Below are 20,113 nucleotides of genomic sequence, written 5' to 3' on the forward strand. Positions count from 1 at the left end.
TTCAAAAGTCTGCAAAAAAAAAATCATTCTCTTTGACTGTACTTCCCCACCCCCAATTTCTATTTTCTTTTTCACTCCAGTCAATCCTTTTCTGTCTACAAAGGACAATCTATAATCAATTTAAAAATATACCGATCCCCAGTTATGCAGAGGCCAAGAGCAGAAGCAAATAAACTATCCCAGGCATATACCAATGCCAACCTGGACTGAATAGTAGTTGATTCACAAGATCAGTCCAAAAGTTCTGTCTACAGAACTGAAAACTTCAAAAGCTGCAAGGCCATGCAATACTTTAAGTTAAGGAGAACATTTCTGCTACCAATACAAATAAAATGCATTTTTAAAAATTGTAACAGAGTTGTGAAAAAACTAAGCAACTACTAAAGTAGCCCACTGACAGCAGAGATGCACAAAGATTGGCTTAGTAGCTTGAACAATACTGAAACACAACCCAGTGGGCTGATAACTTTCATCCAACATTAAAAACACAAAAATTTGACTGCCCTCACTGTGAAAGTTTGCCAGCTCTTGCACAGGCTGCTAGATGGAGTGCTTCATCTCCAGGAAGTGAACGTACAAAATAACAGAACAAATCTCACTTACTTCAATTTAACATCAGTTACCTCCTTGTAAATCAGTGGAGACTTTCAATTTATGAACGGCAGTACCTCTGACAATGCAGCACTCGCTCAGATCTGCACTAAAATGTCAGCCTAGATTATGTGCTCAAGTCCCTGGAGTGGGGTTTGAACCTACTATCGAATGACTCAGGGCAAAGAGTGCTACCACTGGGCCAAGCTGATATATTAATTGAATAATTTAAAAGTTTAAATGCAACTAGTGAATACTAATCCTGCTCAGTCACAAATCAAATCACAGTTGATACTTTAGAAGATGGTACAGAGGGACTAAATCAATAATCTACATAAGAACAGTGAACGAACTGTCAAGTCTTTTAACCAAGGGGGCGGGAAATTCATAGCAAATCGCAAACCTGTCCTGACCCTATCTTTATACAGGTGCACTTCTCAGTTGGCGCACGGGACAGTGATCAGGAATGGGAACCTTGATGATTTTCCCACCCTAACCCAGGGGTACTGAGGCTAAGCGTACTAACCCACTACTGACATCAGCAATATAGCACAGACCAGAGATTGAACCCGAGTTACCTGATCTCCATGGCTCAATACCATACTACATGATAGTACTTCAAATTTTACCGACAAAGTAAGTTGGCAGATGAATGCTTTGTTCAATAATTACTGGCTGCAATTTAAATGTCAAATCAAAATTAAAATAAAAACTAAATCAGGATAATTTGAAACTGTGTGAACAGGACTATATATTTTCTCAACTTCTGCTATTACCTGTAATTTGAACCAAAGGTGATGTAATTTTGGTTGTCTTGGAGCTTACAAGAGCAAAGCTATTAAATTATTAATTCAATTAACTATCAGCTGTCTGCATCTAGCAGTTTTCCAAATGACAGGTAACTAATAGTTTGAATATATCTGTCTTGCTGGTTACTTATGACTAACTTCCTAGAATATTAAGTTTTATTATGCACCCCACTTGTTTCAAGCTGAAATAGTTCATATATATTTTGTGTGCAGTATTTAGCGAAAAAAAGTTGTAACTATTTTGTATCAATTGTGTTCAACTAGCAATTTCTGCAGATGCACAATAGGCAAATGGAAACATGTAAATTATATTTCAACATTGCACTCGTAGGCACATGGGTATGATGTGGATGCCAAAAGGTTTCAATGTCACCTTTTTAAAAAATGTGTTTTCACCTGCGTTTCTGTGGGCTTCAATTGAAAAGGAAACGTCATTCAAGTCTGGACTTGAACAGCAAGTCACTAAACAAAAAGTAATATGCAGCTAGTAGAGAGAGTGTAAGGAGTTACCGATGACAAATTAATAAGAAACCACTCAATTGTAAAATCAGGCTGCATTCAGCTGTAGCCTACAATCCATAATTTTCATTAGCATCTTACTTGACATTTAACACAATGAATTTAAAGAATTTACTTTTTCCTATATACTAAGTATTTGAATGAAAATCTGTGTCATTTAGCATTTTCGCAACACTGGCTTTCTGGATGTAATAATTTTCTTCTTAGTTCACCTATTTTAACAAGAATTTCTAATTTTGCAGTAAAAGATCACTTACACAGCCTCACCAAGGAAACACTATCCTTTTGGATGGAGATTTTCTATTTATAAAACAGAACTGTAGTGCTGCTCAAACCCATTGAGTCAAGTCATTTCAACTCTTGTAGGTCTGTTCTCCAACTTGAGCTGATTTTAAAACAGAAATTGCAAATATTTAAGTGTTTGTGCAATGGCATAAAAGTATTTACCCTTTTTCACTGGTTCAGAACAAAACAAATATAGCAGCTTCCTCGAAGGTTCAGTGAGTTTCTCTCATAAGTAGCTCAGCCAGAACACACATTTCCATTTGACACTTCTGAAGTTCAGGTTGGGGAAAATTACAACCCAAGGGTGGGTCTCTATGCCTACACTGTTCAAGCTGGCACCTTGTTCCAGATGACAAAACTAGGCACCCACATTTATTTAATTCAAAAGATATATGGTATGCACAACTAAACTATCACTTTTTGCAGTGAGATTTGTTTCTCCCAAGCAAATATTCACAATGGTGGACAGTGGGGAGACAAGACACTGTCCTGAGGGATGATTGGGCAGAAGGGGATGCATTTTAAAAACCAGAACAAACAAGGAACTTGCACAGGAAATAAGATGCAGTTACATTACTTCTCTAGAAATCTCAAAAGGGGAAAAAATCATATGGACACATTGGTGGCCTACTAATTGAGTTTTTTATAGATGGAAATATTCATAGTAATTAAATGGAGGGCAGAGCAAGACTTAATACGACAACAACTTGCATTTATAGCGCCTTTAAAGTGGAAAAACATCCTAAGGCATTTCACGGAGGTGTAATCAGACAAAAATGGATGCTGAGCCAAAGAAGGAGAGATAAGGATGGATGACCAAAAGCTTGGTCAAAGAGGTAGGCCTTCAGGAGGGTCTTATAAGAGAAGGAGGTGGCAAGGCGGGGGGGGTTGGGGGGGTTGGGGGGGGGGGGGATGGAATTCCAGAGCATGGGCCGAGGTGGTTGAAGGCTTGGCCACCAATGGTGGGGCGAAGGGAGGGGGTGGGTGCAAAAGAGGCCAGATTCAGAGGAACTGAGAGTTCAGGGGATGGGAATGAGTTGTAGGGCTGGAGGGCATTATAAAGATAGGAAGGGTCAAGACCATGAAGCTATGTAAACACAAGGATGAGAATTTTAAATTGGAGGTGTAGGGGGACTGGGAGCCAGTGTAGGTCAGCGAGGACAGGGGTGATGGGCAAGCTGGACTTAGTGCGGGATAGCATAGAGGCAGCAGAGCTTTAGATGAGCTGAAGTCTAAAGAGTGGGGGTGGGAGGCCGTTTGGCCAAAGAGCATTGGAATAGTTGAGTCTGGAGGTGACAGGGACATGGATGAATTTTGTCAGCAGCAAATGGGCTGAGGTAGGAACAGAGGCGACCAATGTTACATTGGTGGAAATAGGCAATCTTCGTTGAAAAGGTTGTGGGGTTCGAAGCTCAACTCAGGATCGAAAAGTCTGTTTTGGCCCTCACTGAGCTCATATTGTCCACCTCCTACTGCCTTGATCCATTCCTGCTAAATTGCTGACCCACCCAACTTCCCTTCCTGACACCCATGCCGGACATTGTAAATTATTCCCTGTCCTCAGGTACTGTCTCTCCCCTTTAAAAACCACCATCATCACCCCCCTTCTCAAAAAACACCCCAGACCCCTCTGTCATTGCAAACTATTGCCACATCTCTAACTTTCCTTTCTTCCCCAAAGTCCTTGAACATGTTGTCACCTCCTAAATCTGTGTCCATCTTTCCTGCAACTCCCTGTTTGAATCTCTCCAATCAGATTTCTATCCATCACAGCACTGAAATGCCCCAACCAAAATCACAAATGACATGCTCCGTGACTATAAAAGTGGCACATTATTCCTCCTCGACTGCAGCCATTAACACCACCCTCCCCCAACGCCTCTCCTCCACTCTCCAGTTTAGTGTGACTGCTCTCGCTTAGTTCCATTCTTACCTGTCCAACTACAGCCAGAGCATCTCCAGCAATGGTTTTCTTCCCGCACCATTATCTCTAGAGTCTCTCAAAAATCTATCCTTCACCCCCTCCTCTTCCTCACCTACATTCTGTCCGCAGAAATGGGGTCATGTTCCACTTGTACACTCAGCTCTACCTTTCTACCACTTCTCGCGACCCCTCCACTGCCGATGTGTTGTCAGACTGCATGTTGGAAAATTGTGAAATAAAAGTAATGGCTTCACTATTAAAACACCAGTAAAAATGCTAAAGGAACATCTTTCTTAGAAAGCTTCACTGGATTCTCATTCTGACTGCCTGTAAGCTTAAAAAGTACAAACTAGCACGTACAAATTTGCATGTAGTTATAGCTAACCCCATTACCAATAGCCTGATCAATCAATAATTGAATTACACACAGCTTATCGAAGCCAAAACAAACCTTGAAAAAAAATTTTTTTTTTTTTGGAGAGAGAAACCAGACCACTTTCCTTTGAATTTATTTGATGCAGCAAACCACATTTATAAATGTGCTCATAACTTTAAACATAAGAATATGCCATGCTTACACAATTCTGCACTATTAAAAGTCATATCAGAAAAATTTCTTGAAGCACTTAACTTGGCAAGCTGTTCAAATGCTGATCCCGCTGAAAACAGCCTCTTAGACATCAGAGTTGGAGAACTATAATAACAACTAGCTGTAAAATAAGATGGGCTTACATCACTGTAATGAAAACTTCACTTTTACATCAAATGGGAATAGGATGTTCTTAGTAACCTCATTTATGGAGTTGCTCGTGAATTCGGCTTGCCATGACCCTAATTAATTGTTTAAATCCCAAAGCTCTTACTTTTGATAATGCACTGCAGTGGAACTTAAGTCTCAAAAGATTTGATGAAAAAAGCTTTGCATACTTTTTTTGGACACATTTTTAGTAAATTTAAAAGAGAGACTCAAAGGGCTTTCCTCTTCCCAATATTCTCCTTCTACTCAAGGTTAGTGACTAATATTAGGTACTTTTCCACATGCATCAGCAACATTCAGTACCAAGCCCCTGTGCTCATTATTCATTGTAAACAATTTTACAACACCAAGTTATAGTCCAACAAATTTATTTTAAATTAAATTCCACAAGCTTTCGGAGGCTTCCTCCTTCGTAGGGCGGATGGTGGAAATGAAACCATTTCCACCATCCGCCCGACGAAGGAGGAAGCCTCCGAAAGCTTGTGGAATTTAATTTAAAATAAATTTGTTGGACTATAACTTGGTGTTGTAAAATTGTTTACAATTGTCAACCCCAGTCCATCACCGGCATCTCCACATCATGACTCCTCATTATTCATCTATGGGCTCAGACATTTTGTGCCAACAGGTAATTTATTGGGTATCATGACGGTCAAGTTTAATCCTACCCTCATCTGACATCCATACATGCACACTTTTGAGCAGGGTTCACTAGATATTGATCAGGAGCAGGAACCCTGGTTAATTTTTCCCCTCCCTACTCTGGGGAAACTGAGGTAAAATGTAAGTCACTATCAGCTACCTAACATATATTCGCTAACTAAGCATAAACCAGGAACGGAACATGGGAACTTTCTAGTCTATATGACTCAGCAATATGCCACACCCTACATTTATTCATTCAGCCATCAGAGAATGCTCAAACACATTTTTATTTTTTTAAAACTCAAAATCTCCATGTTCCTGTCATGGTGGCAGGGTGTTCACTTGTTCTGATGCTTATAACAAGCCTCAAGAAGGTGTGAAAAACTAGCACAAGATAACTAGTTTATTCCTCCTCCCTGAAAGGAAAGGTCTGCTCTTCACCTTCCTAACAACACAACTGAGATTGGTAATTCAATATATGGTAAATCTTAGGTGCAAACTCTCACCATATCATCTCATGGGATAGTGAGTTGTAATTTGAATTTGCTATGTCCCAGCTTTGCTTTTGAGACTTCAGCTCTTCAGTTAGTATCAAAACGACATGCAAAAGATGCTATAACATATGGCCCCACTGTTATGCAGTATGGAAACTGTTTTAAGACAGATGGTAACCACTCTAGAATAAAGCCATTTTTGTCAGCTGTACCTCCTGGAGGGTGGCAAGGTTTTAATTCAGATCCAACTTGAACCTAAGACAACTGCACTTAAAAAAAATATTAAGTTGAATTATTACCAATTCTTCAAACAAAATTTGATTCCAAAATTTCATCTTTTTCTAATTAAAGAGCAAGAACAAAATGAGGATATTTTTACAAGTTACTTTCAAACACTGCTCACCTTCTTTGGTTTAGATAGCAGAGAGCTAATTGCATTTTTATACGACTTTCTCTTCTCCTTTCCTGAAGTCAGTGACTTATGTTCAGTGATTCCATAGGCATGTTCAGTCCTCTGGTACCTCATTTAAGTGTCCATTCTTGACGTGAAAGTCTGGACGGGTTGTATTGGCAGACTATTCAATCATAGCCATGCCCAATTCTGCCTTCACCTATCACCCACGCATACACTTTCCAGCACAAGTCATTGGATAAAAATCAGCAGTGAAAACCCTTAAAGGTTTTTCTCCTCCCTAGCTGAGGTACACAATAAAGTTAGGAGAAGAAACCGAGTCATGCTGAGAGTATTGGGCTCCATTTCAGGTGAAAAAGTAGTAAAGTCTCACCAAAGAAAAAGCTGGACATAGCAGAGGCGCACAAGGTTCTTCCAGCTGCCTGAAGATTAATAATCACACTCCTAAAGCTTAGAACAGACACTATTATTGAGTGATTTTTTAAAAGCCTGGCAGAATTATGCTAGAGATCATGGGATGCAAATGTAGAGTGGCTGTTATTGGTGGGAATTGGGATGTGAGATTGAGGACATTTTACTCTGACGCATTCTCAGGGGCTCCAGAAGGTGTTCGGGATGTAATACTATACCTGGGTGTGATTTAACAAAGGTAGTGGCATGGCACCAATCACTAAGTGGTATTAGACTAATTAGGACAATTGTTAGCAATTGCATTCGAAATGCCACTTGGCATTCTCATCTGAAAACAGTAACAGCTCAGACATTTTGCATACTGCAAATCTGTTCTTGCTTTTATTCTGATAAGATCACTGCAATTCCAAGCAGCAGGCAAGAAGTGAGTGGATATAAGTGTGGCAAATTATTATTTCACCCTCTCCCAGCAGGCCTTAGTTTTACTGAAGGGCAATTCTATATGGACACACAGTAGATTTTAAGTCAAAGCCCACTAAATTGGATCTTATTCACTGCATATACTTGCACCTGTATCCAGGTGTTCCTTCTCTCTCATAATGTTGTTCTTCTCTCTCTCTCCCCCATAGTCTCCCCATACAACATACCATCTCTAGTCAAGTATTAGGTGAATGAATGTAACCAACCCTCCAATTTCTTTTCCAGCCCCATAGCGAAATGTCCAGCTTCTGTTTATTACTTCCCCACACAGCATGGTTAAGATCAGAAAATTGCTAGAGAATCATGGCACAAACTTGCGTTGTATTATTCCACAGCAAAGCATGCAAGGAGCTCTGGTGGTGCAAGGAGCACCACCAACTCCTTCCCCACCTCCATTTTGTTTGTTTGCTTAATTATCTTAATCACTAGACATAATGTAGAACTAAATCACTTCAATGCAAGTAGTTCTGCATCAGTCTTTTACATAAGAGATTACCATTCGTAGATTTGTATAAAAAGGATAAGATAGACAAATCAAGTGTATACATACAATTCTAGTTGTAGGCCACTACTACAGTACAAATCCACTAAATGCAAGGTGGAAATCAGACAGCAAACCACAGAAAAAAAATAGGATGTTTCTTTGGAGTGGCTAGTGATTACATGCTTACATAAAAATAAACAGAAATTACAACTCATACAGGAACATTTGGCCCAACTAGTCCACGAGCCACCTCCCCATCCAGACACCCCCTCCCCATCTGCACACCCCCTGACGCGCCACCTCCCTGTCCGGACACCCCCGACACGCCAGGTGGAAAGGTCAAGAACCAGAGGACGTAGATTTAAGGTGATTGGCATAAGAACCAAAGGTGACATGAGGAAAAACTTCTTTACACAGTGAGCGGTTAGAATCTGGAATGCATTGCCAGAGGGGGTGGTGGAGGCAGATTCAATCATGGTTTTCAAAAGGGAATTGGATAAGTACTTGAAAGGAAAAAAAATTGCAGGGCACAGGGATAGGGAGGGGGAAGTGGGACTAGTTGGATTGCTCTTGCATAGAGCCGGCACAGACTCGATGGGCCGCGTGGCCTCTTTCCGCACTGTAACCTTTCTATGTCAGCATTTAGCATCTACCTATCCAACCTAATATTGACAGTTTCTGCCTCAACTACTAACTCGAAGTGAATTCCACAGCTTCAGTTTCTCCTGTTAAAATCTTGTATCTATGGTCCCTCGTTCTTGGCCCCTCAACCACTAGAAACTGTCTGCTTCCATCTACCCTGTCCCATCCTTTCATAATTTTAAACACTATCATATTGCCCTATAATCTGCATTGTTCTAATGGATAAAGACCCAATTTTTAAGTCTTTCTTCGTATTTATATTTCCTCATACCAGGCAACATCCTAGTGAATGTGTTGTAGCCTCTCTTAAGCCTCAGTATCCTTCTTGGATAGTGTGGAGCCCAATACTACATACAGTACTCTAGTTGAGATCTTAATGTTTTATATACTCATATATTCTATATTTCTTGGATTAAAAACTAAAATTCCATTATCTTTCTTTTAAAAACAGCCTCAGCAACTGGACGTGCTGCCTTTTATGTCCTGTAAACCTGTGCCCCCAAATCTTTGTTCCTCCACAACAAGCCTATTTCCATTGAGAGTCGAATTACTGTTTTTTTTAACCGAAATGTATCACCTCACACATACTAACATTAAATTTTATCTGCCACTTTTTAAACCCAATCCCCCGTCTTATTGATATCCCTTTGCAGCTTCCCTTGGTCTTCCACAGAATTAACTATACCCCCTATCTTGGCATCATCTCTAAATTACAACACCACTCCCTTTAAGCCTATATCCAAATCATTGATATATACAATGAACAGAAGTCACGCCAGAACTGAATCCTGTGGGACACCACTACCCACTTCCAATCACTCCGAAAACTGCCCTCAACTCCTATTATTTGTTTTCTCCCTTCTAAGCAATTTTAAATTCAGTTTACTATTCTCCTTCAAATTCCATACCCCTTAATCTTCTCTCGTAAAGTCCTGTGTGGTACCTTATCAAAGGCTTTCCTGAAGTTCATGTACACTGTATCCACTGCATTTTCCCCATATGCCATGTCTGTTACCACCTCAAAGAATACTACAAGGGTTCTCAGTCACAATCGTCTTGAAATCTGTGCTGGCTACTGCTAACAATTTTCTCTTTAGATATGTAATGATTTCATCTTTAATTAAAATTTTCCCGACTCTCAAAAGAACCCCAAAATATAATTTGTAGTCTCTGCAATTTCCTCCCGCATCTCCCTCAGAATCCCAGCATGTATTCCATTAGGCCCTGACACTTTATCTTCCTTTAGCTTAACTAACCAATCTAAAATCTTCCTTTTGTATACTGGACTACCACTCATCTCACTCTCAACTACTTCAGGATTCAGCTCCTTTCCAATATCGCTCTTTAGTAAAGACTGATGTAAAGTATTTATTAATTACCTCTGCCATTTTTGAATCCTCTCTCCGGGGTCCAACCTCGCTTTTAACAATTCTCTTTTTACTGATATGCTTGTAAAATACTTCACTATTCCTTTTGACGTTTTTTGAAATGTTTTCTTCATTCTCTCTCTTAGCTTACCTTAACCTGCTCTTATCCTCTTTTCTTATTGTCTCATATTCTCCTTCAATTTTTGATTATTATTATAATCCTCATATATCCTCCTCTTCAATGTTAATTGGTTTCTAACCTCTAGTAATCCAAAACATCATAAAACTACCAGCAGTTTCCTTTTTAAAAGAAAATGGAATATACTTATTTTGAACCTTTGCAATGTCTTTTAAAAAATTTTTTTACTGTTAGTCTGCAGTCCTGTGTGCCAACAACTTCTTTCACCTCAGCTAGCTCACTTCTCATCTTTCCAAATCTGCCCTAATCCAATCTGGTGTTCCAGTTTTTGCGCTGACTTTTTCCGTTTCTATTTGGATCTTAAACCTTACCATATTGTGGTCACTGCTCCAGAGGTGCTCATGCACATTTAGCTCAGATACCTGATCTATTTCATTACTCAAACATATCTAGCAACGCTTCCACCCTTGTAGGCCTACTAACATGCTGTTTGAGGAATGAGTTCTGTACACATTTTAGGAATTCCATTCAGTTTTCCCCATTTACTCCCTTTCTGTCCTAATTGATAAATGGATAATTAAAATCTCCCAGAACAACAATTTTGTTATTCCTGCTCATCTCTCTATTCTGCCTGCAGATTTCCTCTTCCATTTCCTTACAACAGTGGGGCTCACAGTTCATTGATAGTATTTAGTGGCCTTACTTTTCAGTCAAGAACAGGCTGATTTAATAAATAGACCAATGATAAAATTACCTGAATTGGAGTCTGGGAAGGATAAGTAACAAATGCTTGTTTTCTGGAACACAAAGAAATGCACTTTATAATATTACTGTAGCAGTTCCAAATAAGTAAAAACACGGTTTACAGAGCTATCTATACTAACCTCTTTGTCAGATAGCTTTGCATGAGGAGGATATATTACCTAGAAAGAAGCAAAACACAGTAAATGAAAGCGACATTAAAATTGTTACAAGAGACACTACAATCATCATAGTAAGCCAGCTCTGATTATTTACTACATATTATGTTATAACATCATTAAAAGTGTAAAAGATTTACTTTATGAAAACAAAGAACTATCTTACAAATTCAGTGGGAAACAGCAATTAAAAAGAATAAATACTGACAGTCCCAATACCCTCCTGCTGAAAGGAGCAATGTAAAGCAAAAAAACTTATTGAATGTTTTTTTCTTATAATATATAAAATATCCAAAGGATGGCAACATGATAGTGTACCAACGTACTGTGTAGTAGAATGCTGGTACGGGGCTGTGATCCACAAAACAACCTGTTTTATCAGCCATCAGAAGGATGTGCCAAGTTGAAATAAGATGCTTCCCTCGCAGGAGGGAAATTCAGCAGTCCAATCACAGTATGCGACACTGGCGCACCTTCTAGTGGCTGGATACAGAGCGATCTTGGCAAAGGTCTGGGAGCAAACAACCCTCCAGGTCTCTTATCAGGTAGTGTGTGAGAGAAAAAAAAACTTGAGGGAAACTTAAAAACAACTGCTGGATAGCATCTAATTTTATTTTATTACTGGACATTTAAAAAAAGACAATTACAAGACTGTGAATTCCATTCACAATATTTTCAAAAACATGGAGTCTTTAGTTAGTAATCTTAATTATCATCAATGGGAGTGATTAATAAAATCGGTAATGAGCCCTTTCCCATAAAAGATAAATATCAGAAAAAGTGAAAGATTTGCATTTATTCACACTTTACGTCTCTCAAAAATGTCTCAAACACTTTGCATACAAAAGAATTACTCTGAAGTGCATTAATTAGAGTCATGTAGGCAAACACTGCAGTTATTTTGCATATGTTATGATCCCACAAATTGCAATAAGATTAATGACTAGTTAACTTTTTTGGTGGTATTGATTGAGTGAGGAATGTTGGCTAGAACAGCAGGAGAAAACCCTGCTCTTTTTTGAATAGTGCCATGGGATCTTTAACGTCAACTTGAAACATTGGAACAGGCAGAAGAGGTCTTGATTTAATATCTTATAAGAGAACGGAACTTTCGTATTTTAAAAAATACGAAACATGAAAAGTAGATGGCACATTGGACTGTAACAATGTTCTTTCACCTCCGGGACATGGGTCCAAGTCTAACCCAGACTGATGGAACTGAAGCCACTTTTCAATGCTAACTTAACTTGGCAACTCTACAGTGCAGTTATCCACTGTTTGAAAATCTCACTCAGAAAGAAGCCAAATGGATGGCTGAGAGAAATGGAAATTAAAAAATCATTTGTGCAGTAGAGTGATCTGATGCTAAGTGCAAAAATGGAGAATATCTTCAGCAATGATGAGCACAAAAATGCAGCAAAATAGTATATGCATTTCAAGATATCAATTTACTTTTACATGACAAAATGAGTTAAACTTACAATGTTTAACGTCTGTCAACGGTTTGGTGCAGCCCTTGAAAAAAATATACTTTGTAGCCTAAATGTATATGACAATTCCCATGAGTTGATCAAAAATGATTCATTTCCTAGTTATAATGAATACACAACAATATATTATTTGGCACATTAAATAAATGTAATCTGTTTAACTACTTTCATAGGAACAATTGGAAGATTTTGATATAAAAGCTGCCTGGTTCGAAATTTAGCAACTCCCTTCAACAAATCATATTTGTACACAATGAAATGTCATTTAAACTCCTTGGCTGGTGCAATGTATTTGTTTATTAATAAATGTCTATTTAATAAATAACTATTAAATAATTTATGACAGATACGCCAGACAGAATTCCCCTGAATTTGAATGCAGATTATTTCTCAGTGAACTTGTAAAAATGCCATAATTATTAAATTGTCAAGCAGTAGCATTATTGCACATCAACGACATGTAACAGACAGTTGTTTCCTTGATAACTACCTAATAATCCACCTGAGCATTACTCGTGCAGTTGAGAAAGTCATTTGAACCTCAGTTATATTACTGCCTTGTAACGACTACTAGATATTCACTGTTCCATATAAGAATCAATAAGTAGTAGTTCAGTTAGTTACTCATTAATTTAAAAATTGTTTTAAATGGGGCCTATAAATGAATAGCAATTGTCAATAAATTAATAATCGAAAAGCAATACAACTTTTCTCAAAAGGAAACATAAGTTTCTGCTTTAAAAAAAATAAAACAGCAGTTCAGGGAAGGTAATCCCAACACCCACAGTTTTGCTAAGGTGTTCAGATTATTGATTATATTTTAATTCCTAAATTTTGTAAGCAGTTTACACAGTATTGAACTTTTTGATTAAGTACAAGAATAGAAACAAAGTTAGGTTCAGTCAATTCTTTCACATTCCCCTCACAGTAAGGAAAAAGACTTGCAATGTTATATAAAATCTGATTAACTCAACTCCCTGTAACACATTCTAAAGAAACAAAAGAAAACAGATTCATGCCACCCTAACTAAGATAATCCGCCAAATAAATTATTTTCAAATTGGTTTGCTGAGAGACCTGACGTTTCTTACTTTTCATTGTTCATTCTGCTATATTGTTTAGCTACATTAATTAATTTCTCTCCAACCACTTGGAATAGTTTGAGAAATGTCAATTTATCTATTTTGCTCATTAAGCACGGTTCCATAGCGATCGGATTCTGTCTGCTATGATGTGACATTTCAAAAATTATTGCACATATTTTTTCAAGAAACTTCACAATAATTAATTATTGACCTGAACATATTTAACATACATAAGAATTTTCAGCTTTCTTCAAAATCTGCAAAATGAACTAAAAAAATCAACTTTATGCCAAATTTCAATAAGTAACACATTCAACATTGTTTCTGGAGGAAATCAATGCATGCAAGAGGGATTATTGATAATGAATAAATCCCTTACAATAGAAATTAGTTTAACAGCAATGGAAATTGATTTAATCTTATGTATCAAGCACCGTGACAAATGTACTGCATTGTGGGGCCAAGGAGAAGCAAGGATTTGGATCATATGTTCACTTGTGCCGAATGTGCAGCAATTAGCAATCCAACTGTTTTTAAACTGACATCCGGAAAAGGGAGCTGTTATTCTAACGGAAAATTGCAGCAAAGCAGTTCACAATGTTTACACTGTTTCAAGTTCAGATGACTATTTATTAGAGATAAAGTTAAATTCAGAGCTATAGCCGTAAAAGTAAATTAGTATTCCATAAAGTTTTCTTGGTGCACAAAATATTTACTTCACAAATCAATGTGCAAGTTATTTCATACAACAAGATTTTTAATTACATGTAGAAAGCACTTCACCATATACTAGCTAGCAGAACCTACAGGGAAGAACAAATGTGGGATAAGCCACTTTTAAAAAGATCCTTAACTTACTACCATGCTATGTTTTGTTTGTAGCTTAGTTTCATCTTTTCTAATATTATGTAGCACAATAAAAGGGAGTATCTGGAGGCAACTACAAGAAGGCCCAATGTCTCAGAAAATTGAGCTCAGGACAAACTTAGCTATGTCTTCAAATTAGGCTAGTCTTCTCTCTTACATAATACCCCAGAGACTGCTGATTTTTGTGGTTGCAAACATAGCTTCGACAATATGTTTGACAATGCACCGTGTATGAAGTAGATCTCTGTCTGGGTAAGTGGTACAATATTCTAAAAGGCAAAAAAAACAATGCCCCAGTTGAGGACCAGTTTCTATTTTTGCAGAATAGCGACCGATGCTCATGGTGACAGTAGTATGGTAGGAGCAAGAATTGTGGTGATATAACTAGCGAGGCTACTGGCTAACCTGGAAGTGCTTAATGAGGACACTGTTTAAAAAAAAAGGTGGTACTCCCCAACAACATCCCTCACTTTGACAAGGACAAAAACATTAAAATAAAAGTTGAGCTTGGAATGAAACAGAATTTAAGACTGGTCATAAATTATTTGTTCTAATAGTTTGTGTGTCATAAATATAACCACTGACATTGGTCAATTCAGACTGATTTAATCGCTAGTACAGTACTACCCATTTCACATGAACAGACGACAATGCAAATTTCAATTAAACAGCATTGTACTGACTTTACTTCTGAATATATTCAGGATAAGCAATCAGTCTTGCTTCCAGACAGGTTCAGACAATAGAGGCTGGGGTGAACACAGTCATACAGTCACTCTCAGTATATGCATTACTCCATTTTGCACTGAATTACTAGGGAGCTCGCTCACGTCTAGGTCAAAAGGCTGTGAATATCGGCCCATACCAGGTTTTGAACTCATAATCTGGCTGACACTCCAATGCAATACTGAGTGAGTGCTCCATTGGTGGATGTGCTTTTTTTGGGAATTAGATGTTAAAATGAGGACCCATCTATCTGTTCTGATGTACATGAAAAATCCTATGACACAATTTGAAGAGTGGGGAATCTTCTTAGTGTCATGGCTTAATTTCTTCATCAACAAATACCACTGAAAGATATGGTCATCCATCTCATTTTTGTTTGTGGGGCAGGCTGGTGCAGAATGGGTGCCACATTTGCAAATATAACAGCACTTCAAAGGTAACTCATTGAATTATCTAAGCAGTTGCAGAATGTAACAAGACACTATATAAATGCAAATATTATTATTACTGCAGTGAAATTCAAGTATTTTATGAGTGGGATAAAATAAATGGCAAACAGGAATGATTTTGTTGTAGATTTTTAATATAGAACTAAAAGCAATTATGAGAAAAATTGCATTATTTTAATTGTACTTTCCCATGAAGAATGAAAGATTTAGCATTTCTGTAGCACCTGCTGTCTTTTAACTGCCCTAAAGCACTTCACAACCAATGAATTACTTTTGAAGTGCAGTCACTGTTGCTACGTAGGCAAATGCAGCAGCCAATTTGTGCACAGCAGAGTCCTGCAAACAGTAAATGAGATAAATAAGCAGTAAATTCATTTTTGGTAGTGTTGGATGAATGTTGGCCAGGATAGCAGGAGAACTGCTTGCTGTTCTTTGAATAATGTCATGAAATCTTATGTGTCCACCTGAATAGGAAGGCAGAGCCAAAAATCCTAAAGGTGGCACCTCCGACAATACAGCAGTCTCAATACTCCACTGACGTCAACCTAGATTACGTGCTCAAGACTCGAGTAGGGGGTTGAACTACAATCTTGAAATTCAGAGGTGAGAGCCTACCAACTGAGGCAAGCTACACTTACTATGAGTATCGTTCAATTCTGCATATTTGCTGTGAAATGTGCACAAAGTAGAACTTGTATACTCATTATACATTTAAACCACACAAGTAGTAATCAGATAATCCTCAGACATTTTAAATTTTGCTCTTAACATAGCAGAATATTTATGTTGCCAAAATAAGGTACCATTCGAATAAATTAAATGGACTTCAGGAATTGTTACAGATATAATTTCTGAATGACTGCACCAGCTTATTGTTAAATTGATAATGATACTAACATTAAATATGTTGTTTAACAGTTCTATTCACACTCAGAACATAGATTTTAGAATTTTAATTGTGACCCCATTCCTTCTGGTTTAAAATTTTACCCACTGGCTGATGCATGTGTCACAAGTTTAAACTTTGTTCGAAAATTCTTTGGCTTAAGAGTGTTTAAAATTATTTGTTTTAGAAGTAAACTCACTTTTATTTCATTTCCAGCGAGGAGAGAAAAAGCTCAACTGCATTTGCATTATCAGGTTCAGTCAGCTTACAATGTGCTCACCTGATACTTCATATAATGGCAAGTTGAACTTATGCACTGAGTTCGTGGGTAAAGCTAAACATGCCAGGATGACATTGTGCATGGGAAGCTTGGAGTAAACTGTTAGCTATGTGAGGACTTCTTAGACAGGAAGTCGGAATACACAAGGAGGGATTCGCGATGTGGACTACACAAACAATTTGCTTTAATATCATAGCTAATTATTCTTACAGCATATAATGTGAAGTCTTTAAAATGCATTTAGTCGTAATTTAACTTTGGCAGTTAATTTTTTTTGTCCAAGTACTCATACAAAATAAAACATTTTAGTTTCCTTTTCCATATGGCTTCCTTAATAAGTATTTATAGAGTAGTAGCTTAATATTTCAAACAGATTTACATTTTGCAGTTTCTGTGACAATACAATGTGCATTCAAAATCAGCAATTCCTCGTCGATTGTACTTTTCAGATTCCACTTACAAATAAGCAAATCCAAAGGACATCAATTATCATACGGCCATCTCAAATTTCATGGTTTGAGAAGTATTATTGCGGTGCACGATGGCTAATAAGAACGAACAAAATCTCTTTTTGATAATGTATCTAATACATTAAATGTGAAACTGTTAAGTCTGGTTACATTTTGGTCCTTTTTACAGCTTTAGAGTTAACCGCTCCAAGTTTTGAACCGAAGTAAAAATTCATCTGCTTAAAACTATTTGGGGTTACAGATAAATATAATTAGCTGTGTTATTTGAAAAATGGCCTTGACTTTTTGTGACACAAAGAACAGTACCGGCTCCTTCACACAACGCACAGCGGCCTCAACATCAAAACAAAGCAAAAGTTAAAAACACGAAGTTTTCACACAAACAACACCAAGTTCCTGCAAACAAATATTTTTTTTTCTGGGATTGACATGAACTCACTTCCACAGCCTGCCCGAGCTCCAGGTCGAATCCCACTACGCAGATACAGTGGACCCAGGCAGCGAACCTGTCCCAGGGCAAAGATGGAGACTTCTCGGGACTACACAGGTAATCTTTACCGGGAATGACCCCCTCCAACAGCTCCTTCAGGTCATCCCCATCACCTGATAAGCCCCGCAGAGCCATGTTTTTCTCTCAACAGAATCTGCACCCCAGCCGACATAGACTATACCTAAACTCAGCGTAAGCAGAGGCGTGCTGACGCACTTTGGTTATTGGTTGCGTTGTGCGTAATTAAAGCTCCCCATGTTCTGTTTGGTGGAGCTGAGATCTGTTCCTGCTCCCAACTTTCACTTTTTGAACCGCTAAGAGATTTCACTTTATAGGATGTGTGATACACATTACGGAAGGGATAATGATACAGAAAGCGAATTAAATATCATAAAAATGGAACAATTAACGATGGTGGACAGTACAGCGATTTGATTGCCCCTAATTTTTGGTACACTTGCCGCGATTATTCGGAACATTCCCGGCCTAGTTACTCGCGGACATTGGTTGGATCCTACCATCGTCCCGCCCACTCGCTCTGATTGGCTCTACATGACGCTGAACCGGGTCGCTTTTTCCACTCATGATTGGTTTATTTTCCACGTCAATCAACTGGCCGGCGCCGGCCGTTTCTTTCATCGAAGAACGCGTCAATCGAGGCCCTGCCCACCATACACTCTGATTGGCTGCCCCGTAGCCGCCATTGGTTGCGTTGGGTGTCAATCAGACGGAGCCGGCGCTTCCGCTATCAAGTTGTTGCTTATGCGGTGAAGCTATGGCGGCTCAAGTGAGTTGTGGAGGACGTGTTACAGGCTTGGGTTCGGCGGAGAGCAAAAATATGTGCGAAGAATAGTTCCTATTCTATCGCGGATCAGTAACGGCCGCAGGTGTTGAGCGAGCCTGATCCAGCACGAGTTGTTTCTCGAAGGCACTGCGCGTGTTTTTCCTTCTGCTGTGGATTGAAAGGGGCTCGGATCCTGATCTCTGATCGAAAGGATTTGTTTTGATTTCGGGTCACAAGTTCACGACTTTGGACTCGGCGATCAGGATTCAGTCAGGCCTGAGGCCTAGCTGTTAGCTCTGCTTCTTTCGCTCTGACAGGAGGAGCTTTTGAAAAGATAAAGAGCCGCTTCCCACTCTTTCACCCCCCCCCCCCGCCCTGCAGTAACCGTCGAGGGCCGCCCCCATTGCCCACTGGAGGACTTAACGATGTGCGAGTTATTACTGTAAAGCCAGCCTTTAAAACGTGTCTGAGGGAGAGTGACTCAAATCCGGCGATAACCTTGTCGCGCTAAGTGGGGCAAAAAGCACCAATTCTGATTGCACATCGATCGTTTTGATCTGCAGTTTGCTGCGCTTGTCGTTAAGTGTCTAAGGCCAGTAAGTTTTTATTTATTTTTTTACCGTTGTTGAAGCTAAATGACGGTAAACAAACACCGACCTAATGGAATAATCTCAACCTACAGATCTGCAAGCAAGGACAGGAGATGCGTCGAATTGCTGCTGATTTATTGAGATGGGTGTGTTAATGGATGAAAGATGAATATCTCGTTTTGTACAGAAATCTGTTGTGGATGTTGGGTGTAAATATTCTCATTTATATATAAAGCCGGGTTGTTTTTCATTTCTAATATATTTTGAAAAGACATTGACACTCTGGATCAGGAAGTGGCTCAAGGCGAGTTTCCCCTCTTCACTTTGACTGAGGCTCGTCACCAGTCCCATATGCCTTCAGCACTAGCCATTTTCACCTGTCGGCCAAACTCGCACCCTTTTCAGGAGCGCCATGTCTACCTGGACGAACCTGTCAAAATCGGTCGATCGGTGGCACGCTGCAGACCGGCCCAGAATAACGCCACTTTCGACTGCAAAGTGCTTTCCAGAAACCATGCTCTCATCTGGTTCGACCACAAAACAGGCAAGGTAAGGACGAGCCACTTTTTGACTGATTAAATGGGAAACGTTAATTATTTTGGCAATCTTTCGCAATTCTGCTGAGGTGTGTTTTTTTGGTCGCGTTCCTATTATCGATTTAACAATTTTTCATATCATTTTCCTATGTACATTTAGTAAAGTAAGTTTAAGGCTAAATATTGACTTTTCTTTTCAGAACTAACTGGTCAGCTAAAATCTAGACAGTAAAACCTACTAAATCAGAAACTTTCTGAACATTCTAACTAAATAATGCCTCAGCAGCAGGCATCTATCCAGAGTTTATATTTTAATGAGTAATTTCTGGCTATCCACAGTTTTTTGGTATTTTACTATTGCACTGCAACATAAGACTAGTTTTAGAAATTAATTTCATAATTCTCATCCTTATTGTACATGTAATGATTTTTGCAATTGGACTACCTTTTATGTACTCGCTCGCCTTGAAATCCCAACAGGGCAGAAAAAAAAGGTAGTGGGACAGTTGTCTGGGTTGCCTCAGTGGTGGCTGAGACCCTGCAAATCAGTGTAATGGAAGTAGCACAGTCTGTGACATTAA

The 20,113-nt window shown here is 38.7% G+C and overlaps 3 protein-coding genes across 26 annotated transcripts in view; 1 reads left to right on the top strand and 2 right to left on the bottom strand.

The window, feature by feature from the left end:
* The window catches only part of dennd6aa (DENN/MADD domain containing 6Aa), a 60,811-nt gene extending 42,912 nt beyond the window's left edge, over positions 1–17,899 (bottom strand). Inside the window, exons 1-3 of the mRNA XM_067998767.1 lie at positions 17,572–17,899; positions 10,844–10,882; positions 10,714–10,756 (exon numbers count right to left, since the gene is read on the bottom strand). Coding sequence (XP_067854868.1) covers positions 10,714–10,756; positions 10,844–10,882; positions 17,572–17,757 — 268 coding nt within the window. The 5' untranslated portion in view covers positions 17,758–17,899. The remainder of the gene's footprint in view (positions 1–10,713; positions 10,757–10,843; positions 10,883–17,571) is intronic.
* Positions 1–20,113, bottom strand: part of rps23 (ribosomal protein S23) — a 162,040-nt gene that overhangs the window by 102,495 nt on the left and 39,432 nt on the right. The gene's annotated exons all lie outside the window — the stretch shown is intronic.
* The window catches only part of slmapa (sarcolemma associated protein a), a 188,226-nt gene continuing 186,489 nt past the window's right edge, over positions 18,377–20,113 (top strand). For all 24 annotated transcript variants that reach the window (XM_067998769.1, XM_067998777.1, XM_067998783.1 and 21 more), the window contains exon 1: positions 18,377–19,545. In XM_067998769.1, the coding sequence (XP_067854870.1) occupies positions 19,348–19,545 (198 nt within the window). In that variant the 5' untranslated portion in view covers positions 18,377–19,347. The remainder of the gene's footprint in view (positions 19,546–20,113) is intronic.

This window comes from Heptranchias perlo, chromosome 17, assembly GCF_035084215.1.
Source record: "Heptranchias perlo isolate sHepPer1 chromosome 17, sHepPer1.hap1, whole genome shotgun sequence".
NCBI lineage: Eukaryota > Metazoa > Chordata > Chondrichthyes > Hexanchiformes > Hexanchidae > Heptranchias > Heptranchias perlo.